Source organism: Sparus aurata, chromosome 7, assembly GCF_900880675.1.
Source record: "Sparus aurata chromosome 7, fSpaAur1.1, whole genome shotgun sequence".
NCBI lineage: Eukaryota > Metazoa > Chordata > Actinopteri > Spariformes > Sparidae > Sparus > Sparus aurata.
Genome location: NC_044193.1, coordinates 15,306,260 through 15,326,459, shown reverse-complemented (window position 1 = coordinate 15,326,459; position 20,200 = coordinate 15,306,260). Strand labels below are relative to the sequence as shown.

General features: G+C 41.1%; 1 protein-coding gene and 2 long non-coding RNA genes across 4 annotated transcripts in view; 1 reads left to right on the top strand and 2 right to left on the bottom strand.

The window, feature by feature from the left end:
- Positions 1-7,492, bottom strand: part of cacna2d3a (calcium channel, voltage-dependent, alpha 2/delta subunit 3a) — a 129,379-nt gene extending 121,887 nt beyond the window's left edge. For both annotated transcript variants that reach the window (XM_030423179.1, XM_030423180.1), the window contains exons 1-2: positions 6,574-7,492; positions 6,151-6,232 (exon numbers count right to left, since the gene is read on the bottom strand). In XM_030423179.1, coding sequence (XP_030279039.1) covers positions 6,151-6,232; positions 6,574-6,698 — 207 coding nt within the window. In that variant the 5' untranslated portion in view covers positions 6,699-7,492. The remainder of the gene's footprint in view (positions 1-6,150; positions 6,233-6,573) is intronic.
- LOC115585088 (uncharacterized) overlaps positions 1-12,235 on the top strand; it is a 28,160-nt gene extending 15,925 nt beyond the window's left edge. Inside the window, exon 3 of the long non-coding RNA XR_003984663.1 lies at positions 11,907-12,235. This is a non-coding gene — a long non-coding RNA (uncharacterized LOC115585088). The remainder of the gene's footprint in view (positions 1-11,906) is intronic.
- LOC115585090 (uncharacterized) lies at positions 9,257-19,176 on the bottom strand. The gene is made up of 3 exons (XR_003984664.1): positions 19,028-19,176; positions 16,914-17,150; positions 9,257-9,531 (listed from the first exon to the last, which is right to left on the bottom strand). It is a non-coding gene; the product is annotated as an uncharacterized LOC115585090 (long non-coding RNA).
- Between the last annotated feature and the right edge of the window lie 1,024 nt (positions 19,177-20,200).

Sequence of the window (20,200 nt, the reverse complement as noted above, 5' to 3'; positions counted from 1 at the left end):
CTGACACACTGTTACACTGGAACACCTCAGCCATCACCCACCCTTGGCAGCAGATTGGCACCATCACACATAGTTCCCTCTCCACTTCTACGCACACACAAACGCATACACACACATACACATACATACATATATACATTTGAAAAGTGTTTTATTTTATTTTTATTTTTATCCTGGATTTGCTTTTCTTGGCCTATGGATGACATTGTGTATATATATACATATGTTTATATGTATATGTATATGGATATATATATATGTATATATATATACACACATACATACTGTACCATTCGCTGCCTAAAACCCAGGTGAAAGCTATTATTCGTGCCTCGTTTTTTTCCCTATCAAGCTGAAATACAACAGTTACCGTACAGTCGACACAGAGGTTGTTTAAATTCATCCAGAACATAGTAGCAAGTAAGTTAAAGCTTTCTCCTTGCAAGTCAGGTGCAGAAACAGTTTTTTATTAATTTGTCTAAAGGCACCTAAAAAAAATGACAGCACCATCCTTTAAAGAGTCATTTGTGAGTATCTGAATAATGTAAAAAAATTCACACATTTCCCATAACAATACTGCGGATGTCCAGCACTGAGTGTCCTTAACTTGTAGCTGCGAACAACAGGAACAACACAGAAATCATTTCTATATTGAGTTTAGCAAATTAGCTCGAAGAAATAATCTATCACTAATATAAATAAAACTTTTTTTTCGCAACAAATGAAGGGCAATTAGGTGAAAGAAATAAAAGGGCACTGAAACTACATCCATTCTTTTGACAAATGCAGAACATTTGTAAATAAAATAAGGAAGGCCAAATCAAATTAAAACTTTAAGTGCTGTTTAATATGAGGACCGAGTGGGGGAAAAAATCTCATATTGCGAGAGTCATTCTTCCACCGTTCACTGTTCTCATCCAAATATGTAATTAATTTTAAATGAACGTGAAAAACTGAAATGCATAATCATTTCCACTTCAGAATTAGGTAATTAGTCATGCTCTTAAATCTGGTTAGTGTGACCAAAATACTTATTCAGAACAAAAAAAAAGATTTCATTCCCCAAACAGACAAACATCCCAAGATCCCATTCTGTAGAAATATGAATTCAGACACAAAACTGCAGTAGATCAACACACAGCGCTGTCGTGTGTACACTTAACACTTAACTCGTCGTGTGATTCAAAATTTGCTGATCTTACTGAAGCGCATTAGATCATGTGAAACACACAAGCAAAGTATTCATGTACAAGAGATGCTTTACAAATAAAGTTTGATTCATAAAGTTTGAAGCAGAAAGGTTGTTTTTCTTAGTTTTTGAAAAGGTGACACTGGAGAGGTTTTCATTCCCGGGGTTTTTATCAGTCATCACATTGTATAGTTTATAACTAACATAATATACGTAATATGTATATGTAATATTTGGGCAGTGGAAAAAAGAGAGGAGAGCAATGTGAACAGCGTGTACTGCAGTGCTGAAGCTGCTGACAACTGCACGATGATCGTGTCGTAGAAAAGACCGATACTTGATTTTCGGGGCTGATGCCGACGCCGATACTGACGTGTCGGGCCAATACACACACATTATTTGGGATGATCCCTCAAACACTTCTTACCGTGATATGTAACTGAGGCATGGTATATTACAGTTCAGCAATAAACTTTATCATCTCAAACCAGTGAACAGAAATAGTTAACTTACTAGGAATTTAAGCATTATAAATTAGCCCAAGCACCTTTATCTGCAATATAATCGCTATTAAAAAAAAATAAAAATCATATCAATGCTATTGGGGCTGCATATACTGTAAGAGAGACTGATATATCTTGGATAGGTCAGTAATTTCAGCCAACAGACATATCAGTCGGGCTTTAAATAAATAAACATTTTCCTTTTTTGAAGATTTTAAAACTTTAAAAAAAACTTTAAAATGCTTGTATATTCATTTGAACACGAATCACTTAGCGATAACAAACTTATTATTAAGTAAGTACTACATTTCTAGTGGCAAAGGCTGACGGCTGCCGACATCACTGGATTCAAATGTAAAGACATCTGTCTCCTCCCACTCTTTCTCTCTGTACTCCATAAACCAGCTTGTGCGTGTGGTGCGTCTCCATCTGAGCCTTTTTCCTCTTCACTGGATGACTTTAATACTATATATGTCTCATCCGCCGCTTCTTTTTTAAGGAACCACTCAACTCTGTCTTCTGTAGGCTAATTCTTTTAGGAATATTGTCAGCAGAGATGTGACTGTCCCCGCAGTAGTAAAGGAGAGCGCTATTGCACCACTCTTTAGCAGTGACCATATGTACACACACACACACACACACCACCCAGACACACACTCTTCTTCCCCACCCAGGCAAATCGATTCCAGCATACTCTTGTCACACATCATTACACCTTCCTATCATCCCCGGCTCTTTTGCTCTGTATATGCGCCTTTGAGTGTGAGGACGGTGTGTGTGTGATTGAGCATGCTTTAAGTAGGTATGCAAACTTAACAAACACACACACAGACACACACACACACACTGCAAACACTATCCCCCACCCTCAGGTTATTGCTTATGCTTTTTAAAAATAGGAAAGCAGACGTGCAAGGATAACTTTTCAAGACAGCGGCGGTGGCGATCCCGCAGAACGATCATTTGTCTGGTGTCTTCCATTACCAAGCGGCTTGAAGTTACTTCAGCGTGGAATAATGTCCCACTACTTTGATTCCAGGAAGCCATAACATCAGTGAGGTGAAAAGCAGTCCAGCCATCAACACACACACACACACACACACACACACACACACACACACACACACACACGCAAACACACACATACACACACTCACACAAACACACACAGAGCCATCGCAGCCAGACTGGCTCATATAGACAGGTTGCTCAATGATACATGAAATTAAAGATTTCAACAGAATAGCAGTGAAGAGGGTAAAACACACAGAGCCAATTCTAACAATCAGTGGGAGATGTTTAATGGCTCTCAAGCAGTTGCAAGTACGGATGTGTGTATGCAGTACGTATTGTCTATATAATGTACAGTGTTCCATGTATTTGTACATACAGTGGTGAGAATACTGCTAATGTCCGATTGGTGTAACAAATTGGAGGAGTTATTGATCATGTTTTTTTTTTTTTCTTCAGGGACACACAATCTGGCACACACACACATATATGCCCTGACTAACCTTGAAACAAGAGCTGTTTCCGATGGATACAGGAAGCGGGGCTGTGGCGTGGGAAGGGAGGACAGATCAGGACTGGGGAGGAGAGGAAAGTGGAGGGTGGGGGTGGAAGGCAGATGACAGGCCAAGCTGATTTTTATTTAAAAAAAATGGAATATTCAAAAGAAAAGTGTGTGAAAACAGCAGCAACAAATCCACTTATTATAACAAAAGTCATATTAAACGTTATGGATTTAAATTATTGATGCACCCTAGTAGGCTCGTCTGGGAATTATATTGTTTCACAACTAAATGGTCATAAAATAATTTAATTGTCTATTCAGAATTGATCCCACAACCCTGTTTCATTCGGAGTGAAATGACTTGCGGCATCTTAATGAATTATCTATGAAAATATTAAATTAAGATACTAATGTGTTTGGATTAGGGCCGTCAGTCAATTTTGAATAGTCATTTATTGCATGGTTTTACGTTATCAATTATGATTAATCACACTTTTGCACTTTTTTTAAGAATAACTCTCATTGGAGAGGATTAAATTGGAAGCCAAATCCGGCATCAGATTAATGCAGAGTCAGCACAAAAGGAAATAACTAATTTCTAATTGTAGCGTTTCCACTTGGAACACAAAGTAACAGCGTGAGCCACAATGGATTTAAGACTTGAAAAGTGGACCAAATTTTAAACTAAATATAAAACCGAGAGAAAAAAGTTGCCTCACATTTGCTGACTCCATCCTTTTTCAATATGCTGACTCTTTATTAGTGAGATGGTAAATATATATATACATATATATATATATATATATATATATATATATATATATATATATATATATATATATATATATATATATATATATACATATATATATATATATATATATATATATACATATATATATACATATATATATATATATATATACATATTAAAACGTACATTTCAAAGTATTTCAATTTTAATATTTTACATATATTATACAATTTGTAATGTTTTGGTCTGATGGTTTCAAAAATTACACTATGCTGTGTGAGCAAAAAGCCTGAACATTCAAAGAATTTCTTGCGTGTGTCTTTGTATGCAGCATGAGTCAGGTTGAGTTGCACGCACGTGTGTGTGTGTGTGTGTGTGTGTGTGTGTGTGTGTGTGTGTGTGTGTGTGTGTGTGGGTATGTGTGACTTATGCAAAGGTATGGTTATTTCCGAGGGAATTAAGTTACGCTAGGGTCACCGAGATATCTGAAGAGAGACTGAGTCCATCTGTCCCATGCCCAGGGGGTACACACACACACACACACACACACACACACACACAAGCCTTGGTCCTTTCTCTTCGGTACCATCCTCCCCTCTATGTACAACAGTGTACATCCCTCATTCTTTTTTATCCCTATCTAAAAGCATATGTGCCTTCAGGGGAACTGTGGTCCCTCCTCTGCTTGTTCCGAATGGCAGCTAATAGACGGACACGCAATGGAGCACAACATACAGGACGCTGTGAATGCATGTGTGAGCCGATACATCCCGCACACATCTGGCCGACAACAGCCAATCCAGCAAACATACCAGTTTGGGCCAAAAAGATGCACTTTTTTCCCCCACAAAGAGGTCTCCAGTCTTTTCTTTTGCTCAATTAACCCCGCGGCCTTCATTTGCATTTCATAAAGAGGTCGTCACTCTGTAGGAGGGTTATCTCCTTTTTGGAGGCAGAGAAAGATGAGAGGGGGGAACAGTTTTTTATCCTGTCAGAAAGATAACACCACTCCACTGCCTTCTGAACGGCTGATGAAATCCACGCTATCGGCCCAATGTGTGTCTACGGGGCTCTGCGTGTGGATATACAGTGTGTGGTCATGTGCATACCTTCGTGTGTGTGTGTGTGTGTGTGTTTGTGTGTGTGTGTGTGTGTGTGTGTGTGTGTGTGTGTGTGTGTGTGTGTGTGTGTGTGTGTGTGTGTGTGCGTGCGCTCATGTAAAGGGTACAAATGGAAGTGACGCAGAAACACGTCCTGGTTGTGCAGCAGGTCTCCTGCATCCACCAGTACCCTGAACTGTTGCCCCCGAGCACAACATTGTGTCTGTGCAGCTTGGCCTTTTATCCACCGGCTATCCATTAGCCAGTTTTTTCGACTCGTGCTTCATCAACTGACCTTCCATTAAGAAAATTTGCATTCCATCACACTCGACCCTTGCATTAATGCAACAAAGCGAAGTGTAAAAAGGGACCGCAGAGAGGTACGAAAAGAGGTAAGGGGGTGTTGGAAAATGTGAGGAACATTCAGTTGCTTAGCGGAAAAAAAGAAAAATTGCTGCTTTCAGGAGAGTGTATCCGCATGTACGCCCGTGCGAACGCATCTGCCAGAGTGCTCGAGAATTGGACACTCATTTGAAAGGCGCACGTTCTGAATAAGCTTTTAAAATCTGCACCTACATAGTTGACATGCATTACCGATTCTCAAGTGGCTAAAAAAGCACAGGACCCGCAGTTTATGAGATGAAGAGTGACATTTCTCTCAACGCAAAAAAAAAATAAAAAATACTCAGCAGCAGTCATTTCTTCTCTGACAGCAATTTGAACAGTCTGAAAAAGGTTGCTTTAAGCTTTTGGATAAACAGTTGCTTTACACACAGCGTCACATGATTTCAGCTTTGCCAAAAAAAGAACAAAAAATAAATAAATCAGCAATGCAGTGTGTGTCTCTCACACACTACGGTGGTGTAAGAAAACAAATAATATATATATATTTTATGGATAGTGGAGCCCCTTTTTTTGAAAGAAAATATCCCCTCTCCTCTCGCATACTCAATATTTTGCCTGTCCACAAGAAAACCCCGCTCCAGTTCAGTCATGTGGACATTTGAATAATATCTGAAATACTTTTGAGGCTCCACCTGGTACTTTCAGTCTGACACCTGAAGTTGTATTGAGACAATAAAAGCGCTCACCTTCTGCAGCAGCTGGGAGCCGGAGTACTTTGCAGAGATGGACTTCATTTCCCCACCAAAGGCTGAAGCCCAGAGCTTCACCCTGCAGACACACAGGAGCAAGATACAGACATGTTAACATCTTAATACATACAGTATAGGCTACAGTTATACAGGGGATTGTCTGTCTTTTAACTGCTTTTGCATGAACATTCATGTGCAACCCTATTAATTTAATACAACAAAAGCGAGATATTTGGGGAGGGGGAGCATCACACACACCGAACACGCCATTAAACAGCAGCGGGAACAATTCAAATAGAGATCCCATCAAACAGGCCATCAAAAATTCTGTGCAGAGTACACTTTTTTTTTAATCGAGGTTTGAAACTTGAAGGATCAATTGGTGCGCGGCGCCTCTGCGTAAAGGATGCATGTACTTACACGGACGGGGGGATGCTTTGGTGGGTTCCTCCCACCTCGGTGACCCTGGTGCTCAGAGTTGAGAAAAGTAAAAGCAGACACGCACACCACGCACTGGAGACCACGCAGCTCCGATCCACCTGCATCTTGGGCGAAAAGCACCCTCCCTTGCACGCACAACTGCGAGTTTGGAGCTTTATGCTGCCACCGTGGATATCCCCCCCAGTCTCTCTCTCCCAGTGAATCCAAGAGAATGGAAAAGAAAAGGAGAAGGGGGAGAAAAAAGAAGAGAGAGGGAATCAAAAGTCACCTATGCTGACCGACTGAAGCATTCATGGCAATGTGTTCAGCTGTTGTTGGTGCGGGACGCGGATGAGCCGCGATGCGCCCTGGCGAAGCGGCGGGATCCTTCAGCTGTGTGAGTTATCCAAAGTGCCGCGGTGTGGCCCCGCTGACCGGCGCCGTGCTCACGGCTCTGCTGCTGCTCGGCGGAAAGTCGAGCTCGACTCCTCCGGCAGGGAAAGTCCGCTCCGGCGCTTTGTGTGACCGACCTCACCCGCAGAGAGCAGAGAGTGGAGGTTCGGTAGGGGGGGAGACCAGGGAGATCATCAAACGATGCAGCGCACTGGAGAGCACGCCTACTCCTCCTGAGTGATGCGACTCGCGTCCTCTCTCACTCCCTCCCTCTCCCCCTTTCTCTCACTTTCTCTCCTCCATACTCCCAGCATCTGAAGAAAGGCTACGGAGGATGCTGTTATTATTGTTGTTGAATTACGCCATACTTCTGCCTCTCTCTCTTTCTCTTTTCTCTCTCTCTCTCTTTCTCTGTCTCTCTCTCTCTCTGTCTCCCTCAGCCACTTTAATACGAGGCTATAATAGCTAGCCTTTAGCTTTCATGTCAGATCAAGTCATGCACTGTATGCCCAGTTCAGTGAAGCAGGAATCTCTGGCAAAGTACTGACAAAAGACAGAGAGAGGGGAGAGGAGAAAAGGAAAAAGTGTGCGTGTGCATGTGTGCGGCAGGGAAACGTGGGTGTCCGGGCTCTTGGGCGGAAGCGGGGAAGGACCAGATGATAAGTCAGTTAGGGCTGCATAAAAAGCATGACAGTTGAGTGTGCTCTGCAGCAGTGTTGTGCCACTGGCGTATGGGTGGTGAAAGAGGATGAGAGAGCCCCCCAGGCGATGGACCCCAGGCGACGGATCGCTTTCACATAGAGTTGGAGGGATTCTGGCAATGCTCGGGCAAGAGGATCAACACCAACCGAACAGCCCGTTCCCACCACTGCAGAGGTGGCGTCCTGTTGCTTACAGGCCTCCCTCACCTTTGACATGAAGTATGTGGGTCGAGACCAAATGAAATGAGATCAGAAAGATTAACTGTCCATCAACTTGAGGGTGAGCCGATAATGACTGAGTTTTCATTTTTGGATGAACTTATCCTTTAAGAATCATCATACTCCTCGAGGTCAAGAGATGACAGACAGTGTTTAGGACAAAGTTCTGTTGGATTCAAGGATTCAAAGAAGTCAAATCCTTTATTGTGATGTGCAGATGCAAACAGTACCAGTGCAGTGAAAGCTCGATCTCTTTCGAACATCACCAAATAAACAATCGAAACAAAAAGGGTAAAAACAACCACACATTCATATCCACTCACGTACACTGAGGGAGACGACTGCAAAGAACAGCATCTGTAAGATGACAGATGAGATGTTCACTCCTGGAAACCAGCAACAATTGCTGTAGTCGGACGGATCTTTTTTTCTTTACTGAATGTGAGTTTTTATCCGCAAGGCCAAAGTCCCCCCCTGAGAGTGTTTTTGTGTATAGGAATATTACCGAGCGAAAAGTACAGCCACTTCGCTTGACAGTTCTACGCGGCCTGAATAAAAGCAGTAAGTGGAGAGAATGGCCAAGTAAGAACCGTCATAAAGCATGAAATGGAGAAAGATATCTGTGCAGTTAGAGAAAGTCGAGAAAGTCTTCGCCACGAGGACTTAGAGGGGGGGATAGGATAAAGATAAGTTATTTCTGTCCCCACTTCTTATTTGTTATTTTCCTCCCATTCTGGCCTTTTTTTATTGCCGTACCCTCCAGATCTTCTTCACCAGCCGTCTGGACTGTCCTCATATTTACTCATTTCACTCCATTTTTTGGAGCCGTTATACAGACAGATGATTTGGGGAACTTAAGTCGAGCAAATGCTTGTACATGCTGGAGCAATTTCAAGGTAAACAAAAGTCCGATGATAATAACGTTATTGGCCATAAATTCCTCATGTGGCTTATCTACTCCCAAGGCTTGTTTCTTTCTGTATATATATATATATATATATATATATATATATATATATATATATATATATATATATATATAGATATAGATAGATAGATAGATAGATAGATAGATAGATAGATAGTTCTGTAACTATCTAGGGACCGACCACTTTTCCTGCATAATTCCTAATGATAGATTCCTGCACGTGAGCTGGAGACACGTCCCAGGAGATTTTCTGGATTGATGGGGCGTAGAGGTAGGAGGCTAAAGTCTGGATTAGCAGGGAGATTCTCCTACACAGTACAGTCAACCTTGAAACCTGAGGCGTAGCACGCAGCCTCACCGAGGATGAGGTTGATAACGTGGCAAGCGGGACCTGAAATTATTAGAGATCATGAACAAAATAATGTGGCAATAGATAGATAGATTTATTAATATATTCAAAGATAATAAAAGTGCTGCACACACCCACAATTCATGCAAAGAGTGTGGAGAAGAATTAGTCACGGGTCACATCAGAGGAGGGGAAAAAAAAAAAAACATCAAAGACTAATGACCCAGCGCTCGTTTCCATCTTCACACGCCCACAACCCCTCTTGTTTCTCCTTGAACCTCCATTTCCTCGACGCTGAACGCTGTAATCACACCTGACTTTGGAGTGCAGAGTGTACCGAAGCTGGTGGTAACTGGGCTCTGCTGTACCTGACATTTCAGCAAAGACAAAGAAAAAAAGAACACACTGAAAATTCATCTGCGATGGTGCCATTCCTCTGTTTTCCAATAGTGTTGGCTTTAACTCACCCCTGTGACCCTCTAATGTAAAACCTGCAGCATCAAATACAAGATAAATCCTTATCTTATCCTTTTTTTTTTAGTGCATTATATTTGGTTCATTTTAAAACTAGATAAATGAGTCCCTGAATGCCTCATCTCATCTCAACTAGCTTCAACCATGCTGAATTAATGATCCCCTCCAGACAAGTTTTAAGACGCACATAAAAAAAAAACCTCTATTTTGAATAAGTTGTGACTGATTCTGGCAAAAAGTTCAATTATCTTGTTAAATTTCCATAAAAGTTCCAGGATCTATGAATATGTCATTATTTTTTAATTTCCAAAAGTTTAACTGCTGGACACAAGATTGTCTCAGTGTGTGTGCACTTTCAGCACGTTCTCACTTCCAATGTGTCAGATGCAGCAGCCTCCTCAGTGACGCTGTAGTTAGCCCTCTAGCATCCCTCCTTGATGTGTCCCTCTACTGCAGCAGTACAGTAGAGAGCAAGTAGAGTCCAAGTCAGGGATGAGCTGGGTTCCCTTCAAGGTCAAGAATAATGTCTTTAAGATATGTTACGTAGGTAAGTTAACATATGTGAATGACGAAACTAGCTTTACGTCACTTGTGTTGCAGGGCTGAATGTAGTTATTCTAACTCAAGGTATGATCCTTGAACCAGATAGTGGCGACAAAAATCATTGTTGTGCCAAAACATATAACCAAACCGTCATCATGGCAACATTTATAACATTCGAAAAATCATCGTATGTCATAATATGTGGACCGTTGTCAGCCATCTTTATTTTGAAAGTGCAGCCAGATGTTGCATATTACATATTATTACTAACTTGACCATGGCGCCTTTATTGTGAATTATTATGCATTATTGCTAATTTGACTGCAGAGTCCTGGACATAGGCAGAGGGGTAGGCAGATTACGTCCACTGTACAAGCAGCTGTATTTGACAAATTGGGAGTGAAAACATTTTGGCATTGGAGGCTTCATGTTACAGGACAGCTGTTTTGGCTGAACTGGACCTTAATTGACTTACAACCTATTGGTGATGTCACAAATCATGCTCATTGGCCCACCTCTTAAATTCAGACAAAACAGAGAACACAGAAAACAGCCTTATAGTGTCGAACTCTGCACACGCATCCTCCTACACAGTAAAGCTCAAATGTTCGGGGTGCCGTTTAGCTCAGTTGGTAGAGCGTGCGCCCCATGTGCTGAGGCTCTGCAGCAGACCTGGGTTCGACTACCGGCCCGGGTCCCTTTGCTGCGTGTCACTCCCCCCCTCTCTCTCTCCCTGTTTCCTGTCATATCTTCAGCTGACCTATCAATAAAGCCATAAAAAGGCCAAAAAAATATAAAAAAAAAAAAAAGCTCAAATGTTCAACTATAGGAACAAGAAAAACAAAAACATTTTGGACTGGAGTACAAAAAAATTATGTTTATTATTCGTCTAAAGTGCATTTACCATAAAACATCTGACGACTGTATATAGAACTACTGCATGAAGAAGCTACATGTTGTGTTGTTCCTAAACCGATGAGATGCTGTTGACTCTACTGAAAGATGAACATTACTTTAAAGTCTCAGACAGAATTACTTACGGACTAAACATGGCTATGAGAGCTTCATCACTGTGACATGTTGCCCTTTTCTGTTGTTTGTCCCTAGTTTGACCTCAGGGCTCACAGCTATCCTGTAACTCTAACAGCTCATTAGCAGCAAGGTCAATTATGCATACCGCTACAGAATAAAGGATCAGTAGTAAAGGGGCAGGCACACGGGCATGATTGAACTGAATATGTTGATACTTCAATCAGCTTCCTGTATGATTTTTCTTTCGTATCATGCTGGTTTTTTTACTGGACTACTGCCAATGGTCCCATGCCGACATATAGGTGAGCAAGGGATAGGGAATTGTACCTCTGACAGTGCTATGGTCATTATAATCAGATAAGTTTCCCTTCCTCAAGTTCTACAACTATCTCCATTAGACATCTAGTCACTATTATTATATTATATTATGGGGATGTGGTTGTTATATTCTATGCTTTGAGGTATTCGATGAGAAAAAGCATCTCTTTCCAGGCTGATTTGTATTTACATTAAAAGGCGGGAGGCTGCATCGATGTTCTTATCTGTATAGACAGTGATGGAGCTCAGTCCCATTAGTGCCTGGGAATTTCAAAGCACTCCATAAATAATTCTTTGTTACCAGGCCCACAACTCACCTTGCTCCAGAAATACTCCCCTTAATTCAATTAATAATGAGATGTCTTTCCTCCATCAGGACTGGCAAAGAAACAGACGACCGTATTTGATGAGATGGAACGCAGCAGCCGGTGGAATATGCACTGTCATGGATCAAAATATCCACTGCATGCAAGATTCATGGGACGAAGAAGAACAAGGACAAACTGAACCAAGCTTCGCCATGGCGAACAGCAGGGGGCGGTGGTAGCCAGGACGAGAGCGAGAGAGGTGCGCTAATGCCTGCTGTGTCACCTGTGAAATCAGGACGGGAAGAAAGGATGATTTCTGGGCTTTCCTCCATTACTGGAAAGTGTGTCCTTGAATTAAACATCTGATGTCTAATGTTGGCAAAGGCTGTCTGTGCTTGTACAAGTAAGTTCTTTGAAAAGGAACGTTAAAGCAGATGGAAAGTGAATGAAGGCTTTTGGGAGAAATCATGGCTGTCAGAATACAGCACACTAGGTTGAATAGATGACTCAAAATGCTTGACGATAGACTCCGGTGCTGGTGAAAGGTAGCCTAATTTTTCGAGACTGGCATCTCCTCTTTAGAAAAATTGCTGTGGATGCTTAGATGTCATTTTAACACATTTAGAAAAAAGTGAGGCAGGTTTTCTCCACGGGCTGCAATTCAGTGACATTAAGGAAACTACTCATTATCTATAAAATGTCAAATCTACACTTGTGTGATAACCTCACTGATGTTAAAGAAGGTGCACACCATATACTTTTTAGTTTGTACAATGGAAAAGTATTTCCTGAGCGATATAAGTTCAGAAATTCCTTCTCGGATAAATGGCGCAAGAGACAATCAATTACGGCTGATGTTCCCATTTTTTCTCTCAAACTTTCACCTGAGAATATCTGCATTGCTGGCCTAAGGCACAGGCACAATACAGTCAGCAGCTGCTTAGGGCCCCAAAGCCTCCAGGAGCAGATCATAAACTTGAAGCCGTCTATTCAGTTTTTGAATAATTTAGGTATTTTAATTAATCATCTTTTTTTTTTTCTTTCTTTTAATGTTTTATGTTTGCACTTTGGTGAACTTTGCTGAAAGGGTGTTGTTCAGTCACAGTCATATCGTTTTCTGCTTAGGAACCAAATTGCGTGTTTAGATTGGAAGGGTTTTCATCAACACTCACATCCAGCAAGGTTTCTTAGGTATGTATGATAAAAGTGCTCACTAAAAAAAGTCTGAATCATATCTTAAGGTTAAGTTACTGATAACAAACAAGGTAGTTTGTTATTTTAGGCTCTCTACATCTAATTCATTATTCAAGGGTGAAAAAATACACAAAACATTTCATTCATATCTCTTCATACTGCATATTATACATTCTGAAAACAGCATATTAAATGTCACACTTTTAATGCAGTATTAGGCAAGAATTGGTATTTTTTTGCCATTTGATTTTCCCACAGTTTCAGTGCAATTCACTTTTACACCACTGGTGCAGAAAATATTATCTACTTTCACTAAACTCCATGAATGACGCAATGACAGAGGCACCATCCTCCCTATTCCAAGTCAATATACCATAAAAATGATATTAAAGCTGATAATTAAAAGTATAACTGTTCCAAATCTGTACATATGTATGCTCTTTATGATTGCAAGTACTGATTAAATGCTTCCAAGATCAACAAAGCTACTTAAGCAAGAACTAAAAGGTGGTTTAAAGCGAGACAAGCTCCTGTACAGCAGACAGATCAGAAGGAGATGCAGACCAGCACAGTCCTACATCTGGTGTCATCTGACAAACAGTCGATAGCTGAGAGAAAAAAAACAGCTTCTTCAGCGAAATAAAAGAAAAGAGTGGGAAATGAAGAGGCCAAGATATCCTGTCAAAAGCAACAGGAGGAGACAAGAGTGAAATGAGTGCCTCGGGCTCTCTTAAAGGACGCCTAAGATTAATTTGTCATTGAAGAAAATCTACAGAATGGGATGCATATTAGTGGCCATAGTTGTGCTTAAAAGCAATTATACACCAGTCAATTCCTTTGCTCGCAGATAAGAATCAGAACATTGAACCCTCTATGAAAAAGAAAATGAGCCGATGGAGGACTGGCTGTCCCATTATGGCCAGGGGAATTGTGGTATTTTGGACCCACTGTAAAGTAGCTGACAAAGAACATCATGAAACGAAGAAATGCTGGCATATCTTTTTAAGAGTCAATGACCCATGTGCCTTCGGTGTGATCCAAAGCTAAGTTTCCATTCACACATTGACCACGACCTTCATGCATACTGTAAAGGCGACCAGAGTTCCAGCACCACACCAAACCGTGTGGCAGCTACAAGGACCTTAATTAGCAGAATAATTAGGTCATATATCAAAACAATGAAGCGCCCGGGCGAGGAGGGACAGAGATGGTCGGAGAGGAGATGAAAGAAGCCAAAGACAAAGAGGGTGGATAGTGTTGGATGAGGAAAAGGGGGAAAAAAGAAGGGAGTCGGAGAACACAGGTGAAAGGGACGACAGAGAGAGAGAGACTAGAAGTGATGGGAAGAAGTCCTCTGCTTTTAAAAAAGGCAAGAGGATTGATGAGAGGAACAAGAAGGTGCCAGTGGATTGAAAAATAAGAAACTGTAGCACGGGATGACAGAGGCAGAGAAAGAGGAAGATTTGTCAGTCTCAATCTGGTGTTTAGAGCGTGTTGGAAATCAATGACTGTCAGCCTGGTGTCGAATCAGCATGGCTCCACATACTACCGGTCTGTGAGGAAAATCTCGGCTGTGTCATAGTGTGTACTTATAACGACGTCGAATTGGTTTGCACATATTTTTTCATGGTTTTTCATCTCAGTGCTCTTCTGCAGTTGGGAATCAGTGACTATTTAAGGAATCTGATGTACATTAACTGACTTTTGAAACAAATATTGTCTCGATGGCCGACGCAGGTATCTATCCTTCCTTTTTCTAAACTAAGGGTTAAGCAATATCTGGATATTCACAATAACCATCATAATAAAAAAATCAAATATTGATATTGTGTTAATACTACACATGTATAATAATCCAGATGTTCAATTGTGCTTATCTTTTGTTTATGATTTCATCTGGTGGCCGCTTCACCAGTCATTGAGTGTAACGTTCTTTTTGTACATTTCTCTTTCTCCACCTCCCTACACTCGTACTTTGTGGGTAATTTATTTGCCAAGAACACAAAGTTTAATAGAATTTTGGTTGAGGGCTTTTCTTTTTCAATTTCCTGTAGATATCGTGACAATGGCCCAACCGTCATGTAGTGAACATCTGACGTGGGTGCCTTATTATAAACTGTCGTGTCTGCACTGCTGGTCTCCCGAGGGCCAGAGCTTCTCATAGCGTACAGATGACACGGAGTCCTTGCATCGGGGTTGTGTTCAGATGCAAAGCAAGCTGGGTAAACAAACAGAAAGTAAGGAAATGATCACACATACACACACACGCAAGCATGCAGACACACGCACACTTACACACATCTTCTTAAACGACAGTAATGCTAAAAGCACTATGACAACATGCATAATTAAAAGCACTCTACCTAAAAATAGAGGGGTCGGAAAGAGAGAGTAGAGAGGTAGAAACAAGAGAAGAGAGAGAAACAAGAGACAGACTGAGCGGTGGGATGAGGGATGTCCACGGCCATAACAGGGTAGAAGAAGAAAAGAAAAACCTCCAATGCACAAACTGTTTGGATAAGTCTGACTTTTGTATTAAAGAGCAAACTTGTCTTGTTTCTTTTCCATCTTGAAAAAAAAAAAAAAACCAGCGTGAAATGACTCAAGCAGCTGTCTGATTGCCTGGAAGAAAAGACTTGATGGGAGTGGTGGCTTCATTACGTGGAGAAATAACAGGCAAGCCGACAAAGACGTCTGCGATATTTGCATTTATTTTGCAAAGCAGATTATAAAGTGCTCTACATTCACAACATGTTCACAACTGATTTGCCCAAAGCATGCTATTCCATTTTACATTCCCCAGCCACTTCAATTAAAGAAAAAAAACACCTTGCTGTTACAAGTCCTTTCCTTACTCCCATTACTTTCTGGCTCTCCTTTATTTTCCCCTCTCTCCTGTCATCAGCTTATTTCAGATATGCAATCTCCTTTTTATCTTTTTCTTGTGTCTGGTTTAGCCGTGCCTCAGTGCACCTTATTAAAATGTATATTTCCAAATCATTCTTCAAAGGCGAACTGTTTGCCTAGAGAACCAGAGCCATGCCCCATGTTACAGGAAATTACAGTGAGACTGAGCAGAACCAGATAGCATGCCTCTTTCTTGCAGTCTGCCTTCTCTGTGTTGGTTTGGCAACACTGTGCTACGCAGCTGCAAATCAAGTGATGAGCACTGTATATTCTCAGTCGTTATATTAGTTTCGCATTATTTTAGTCAGATTCTGAAACGCAGCCCGAGCACTTGGCACAAAAATCAATTTTCAACCTTTTATAACAGCAAATATTTATCTCTGCAGCACGCGATCTGTACCCGAAAAGCAAAACAAAACACACATATTCCTAAAATACACGAGTTACTGTCAAGCAGCTCGTCGGGAAGCTTCTCTGACACCACCACTGGACTGTTTATTTGTTGAGCCTAGGCTGTCTTGTTGATAACAAACTCATTTGCAATGATAACATGCCCAAGAGGCTAAAATGAGGCCATTCACTGCGGCGGTGCTGATAGAGGATGTGGAACCTTGGAGGCTCTGATTGGCTTGACTGTGATGTTCAATTAATAGTCAACTCATCCGGTCCAAACGCATATCAAAGCGCCCCACTGGGCCGAATCAGTGATTGACAGTGCAGGGTAATCCCAGCCCCGAAAAGGGCTGAGTTATATTATCTCCACGTATTTGCTGGCTGTGGACACACCAAACAAGGAGTGTACAAAGAGAAATGGAAGAAAAAGGTCAGAGAATGAAAGAAGAAGAAGGAGAGTGTGTTCCTGTCTCTTGCCTGTGCAGTTTTTAAACAGGACACTGCCATCTCGGGCCTGGGCAGATGCGTAAAAAAAGCATGAGAACATGGATTCCTTAAAGGGTCCAACTTTACCCACCTACCATCCTTAGTGTCCTTCCCATCGCTTGTGCTCCCAGAATGCGAAGCAGCTTAGACAGTGGGACCCCGTCACAGTTTGGCTGCAACAAAGGAGTTGTGCGGAGTACCCTGCGGGCCCGTGCTTTCTGGCTGGCAGCTTTACATATAAAACAGGCAGGCCTATCTGCCTCTGCACAGGCTGCGGCCACAAAGTCTGAATCCCCAGCTTGGAACACTCTGAGGATCCTCGCTCTGGAGTTCTGCACAGGGAGAGATTAACAACAAACACCAAACATGACTCTTCTGTCCATGTCTCAGAGAGGAACCATGGATCACTGAGGGGAAGTTTGTTTTAAATAAAAGCCGCCAGCTTCACTGTCAGCACACAGAATCGTTCCCCCCATCGTTCGGAGCTGTCGATGAATCTTCTCTCATCCTCCTTGAAAAGTTTGCGTGCATTATTTGTTCAATTGTATACAAAGCTTTGGCACTGTCACGTAGCAAGCTGCCATGGATTAATTTGATATGAAGCTGTCATCACAAGTTACTGGCACTGGCCATGTTACTCTCTGCATCAAATAAGAGAGATTTGAATCCTGTCTCTCTTGGCCTTTCACAACTGTTCACAGTCGATGCTAAACTTTCTGTGGCTTTTACAATTCATATATCAGGAGTTATAGCAACCAGAGGTGGCAACAGGAACTGTGACACAAGCAAACACTGACATCTAGAGCATGTGGTGTGAAGCTACACTTTGTAAGCAATATTTGTGAGTCACACTCAAACATAAAGATTTGAGGTACATTTGGAGGTAAAGGGGGTTGACGCCTTTCTCCTTCCACCGAAATTGTGTGCAAGTATATATGAATACATTGCAAAACACTTTGGACAACAGCTCTGCATAAATAAAAGCCATCCATAAAAATATGTCTGAGAAATATGACCTGATCTACATGGTCAAAAAATTAAGAACTGGGCCTTTAAAGGGTGGACAAAACTCCAATACAATCTTTTATATAGTTTCTGTACTACATCTTTGTTACAGTCCCATAAATCTTTAATCAGATAACCAACAAAAAAACATCCTTTTCATGGAAAAGCTTAATGAAAATGAATGAAAAAATTCAAATAAATTCCAACACACAAAAAAAACTCTATTAAAAACACTAGGCCTGATCGTATCTGGTCGCTCCATTAAGGAGAATATCACCGTATTTGACAATGAACAATGTGAAAAATAATTAATAAGTTAATATGTTGTATTATTATGATTATGATTATCATGATGTTCACAGCAGTGCACCTTGCTCAGTGTATAGCTTTCCTAACCTCTGGTGGATGAATTATAAAAAATGACAAATGACCAAACAGGATTAATATTCAGGGTCTCCGAGGGATCAATCATGAAATTTTAGCGACCAGTAGAGCATCTTTGCAGCACTCACACCAGTGCACAAGCAGGCCTGTTGCAAACTAAAATGTATGATATTCACATGCTTTGTTCAGCGAGAGTATTTGGCATTAGGACAGTTCCTCTGACCTTAGCAAGGGCCTTTTTTTGGACATGTAAACACTTTATGATTCAAATGTAGTGGAACAAAACATAAAAATCTCTTAAACTTGCGTTAACCGTGGACCTTATTACGGGCTTTGAACCAAAAACCCATTTTAAAAAAAAAACAAACAATAAAACAAAAAACATTGACTTTGAGACCAGGGAACCAGGGTTTAAGCAACAAATCGCTATATTGTTTTTTCCCTCTATTGGAGCTTCTATATTCCAATGGAATATGTGAAATGTCATTAAATGTTAAATGTCACTACATTTTTTTTTCTTTTACAAAAGGGCCTTTGACTCTCAAACAATGCATGCTGGGAAGTCTGCTAGTAGTTCACCACCTCCACAAAACTCTGGACAAGCTTAAGAGCACTTCCAGCTAATTATTTTATAGCTATTGAAGAATTTATTGTATATAGCATTTTATAGTTTTTTGTATATTGTTTATAGTACTTTATTGTTTATTTTGATTGTATCTGTACTAAAACGTGCCTGCATCTATGATAACCCAATTTCCCCTAGGGTATTAATACAGTTATTATTCTATCTATCTATCTATCTATCTATCTATCTACTTACCTGTTTCAAGTCAAGAGACGAGTGACAGGTGTAAGGCAATCATTTCAACTTGTCCAAGCAGGAAAAGCGCAGGTGTGACCAATCACTTTTATGATGGCACCATTCTATTAAGTGTCATGCCAGTGAGCGAGCATGCACAATAATAGAGCTCTGGGCCGAGCTCACCTAAATGGAATGCAGCCATCATTAATGTTATGAATTCCACCTGTGCTCAAAATGTATGCCTTGAGAAAGAGGTTTGTTTACATTCTGGGGATGCTGTGGGACACTTAAAATGATTGAGTTACCTCATGGTGTGTCTCCTCTTCTTCATTTGCGGCTCATTTCCGGTCCATCACCAGAGGAAAGCAACCATCAATCCACCCCAGAGACGTCAAAACAATATAGAGCCAATTGGTAACTGTCATTTAATCCCAACTTTTAAATTGTGACTCCGTTCAAAAGTAGGCTAATCACGTAGTTAAAACACGTTTCCACTTCCTGTGACTGGTTACAGGACCACCTGTAGCCACTAGGTGTCACTGTAGCACACAAGTATGTCTGACAGAGCATTCAAAATCCAACTTTGAATGTGACTGTGAGTTTTGCTGGGGTGTGAATGACATGGACATGATTTATTTTTATTTAATTGAATCCAGTCCAACTGCTGCTTGTGATGTTGAAAAAAGTTGAAAATGCTATTTGAGGAATAAAAATACCACAGCAACATGTTTTCAAGTGATGTCATGTAAGCCTTTGCATACCTACAGATTCAAAATAATCAATAGATAGTGATTGTCATCTCTGGCACTCTGACAATGGGAACATGCTGTCTGAGACTGTAAAATGAGTAATAAGGAAAATCCCCTCTGCATCTCGTTTGCGCAGTTGAAATGTTGCAAACGGTTTTTGGACGCAGCATCTTATGAACAGCTCACAAGAGAAAGACATCGCAGCTGTGGTTTGAGATTGCAATCTATCATATGGCTGTGACTGCCTTGGTTTGATTGGACAGGTGCCGGTGGGTAAACTGTCCTAGTTGGGCTACTGACATTGTAGGTGAGAGAGGTGAGAGGAGAGAGCAGATGGCACTCAGGAGGGGATACGGAGCTGCCAGAAGACCTGGACACCGGTCAGGAAAGCTGTGGGTCAAGTAACAATTAACATGATTCAAAATTTTGCGAAATACATGAC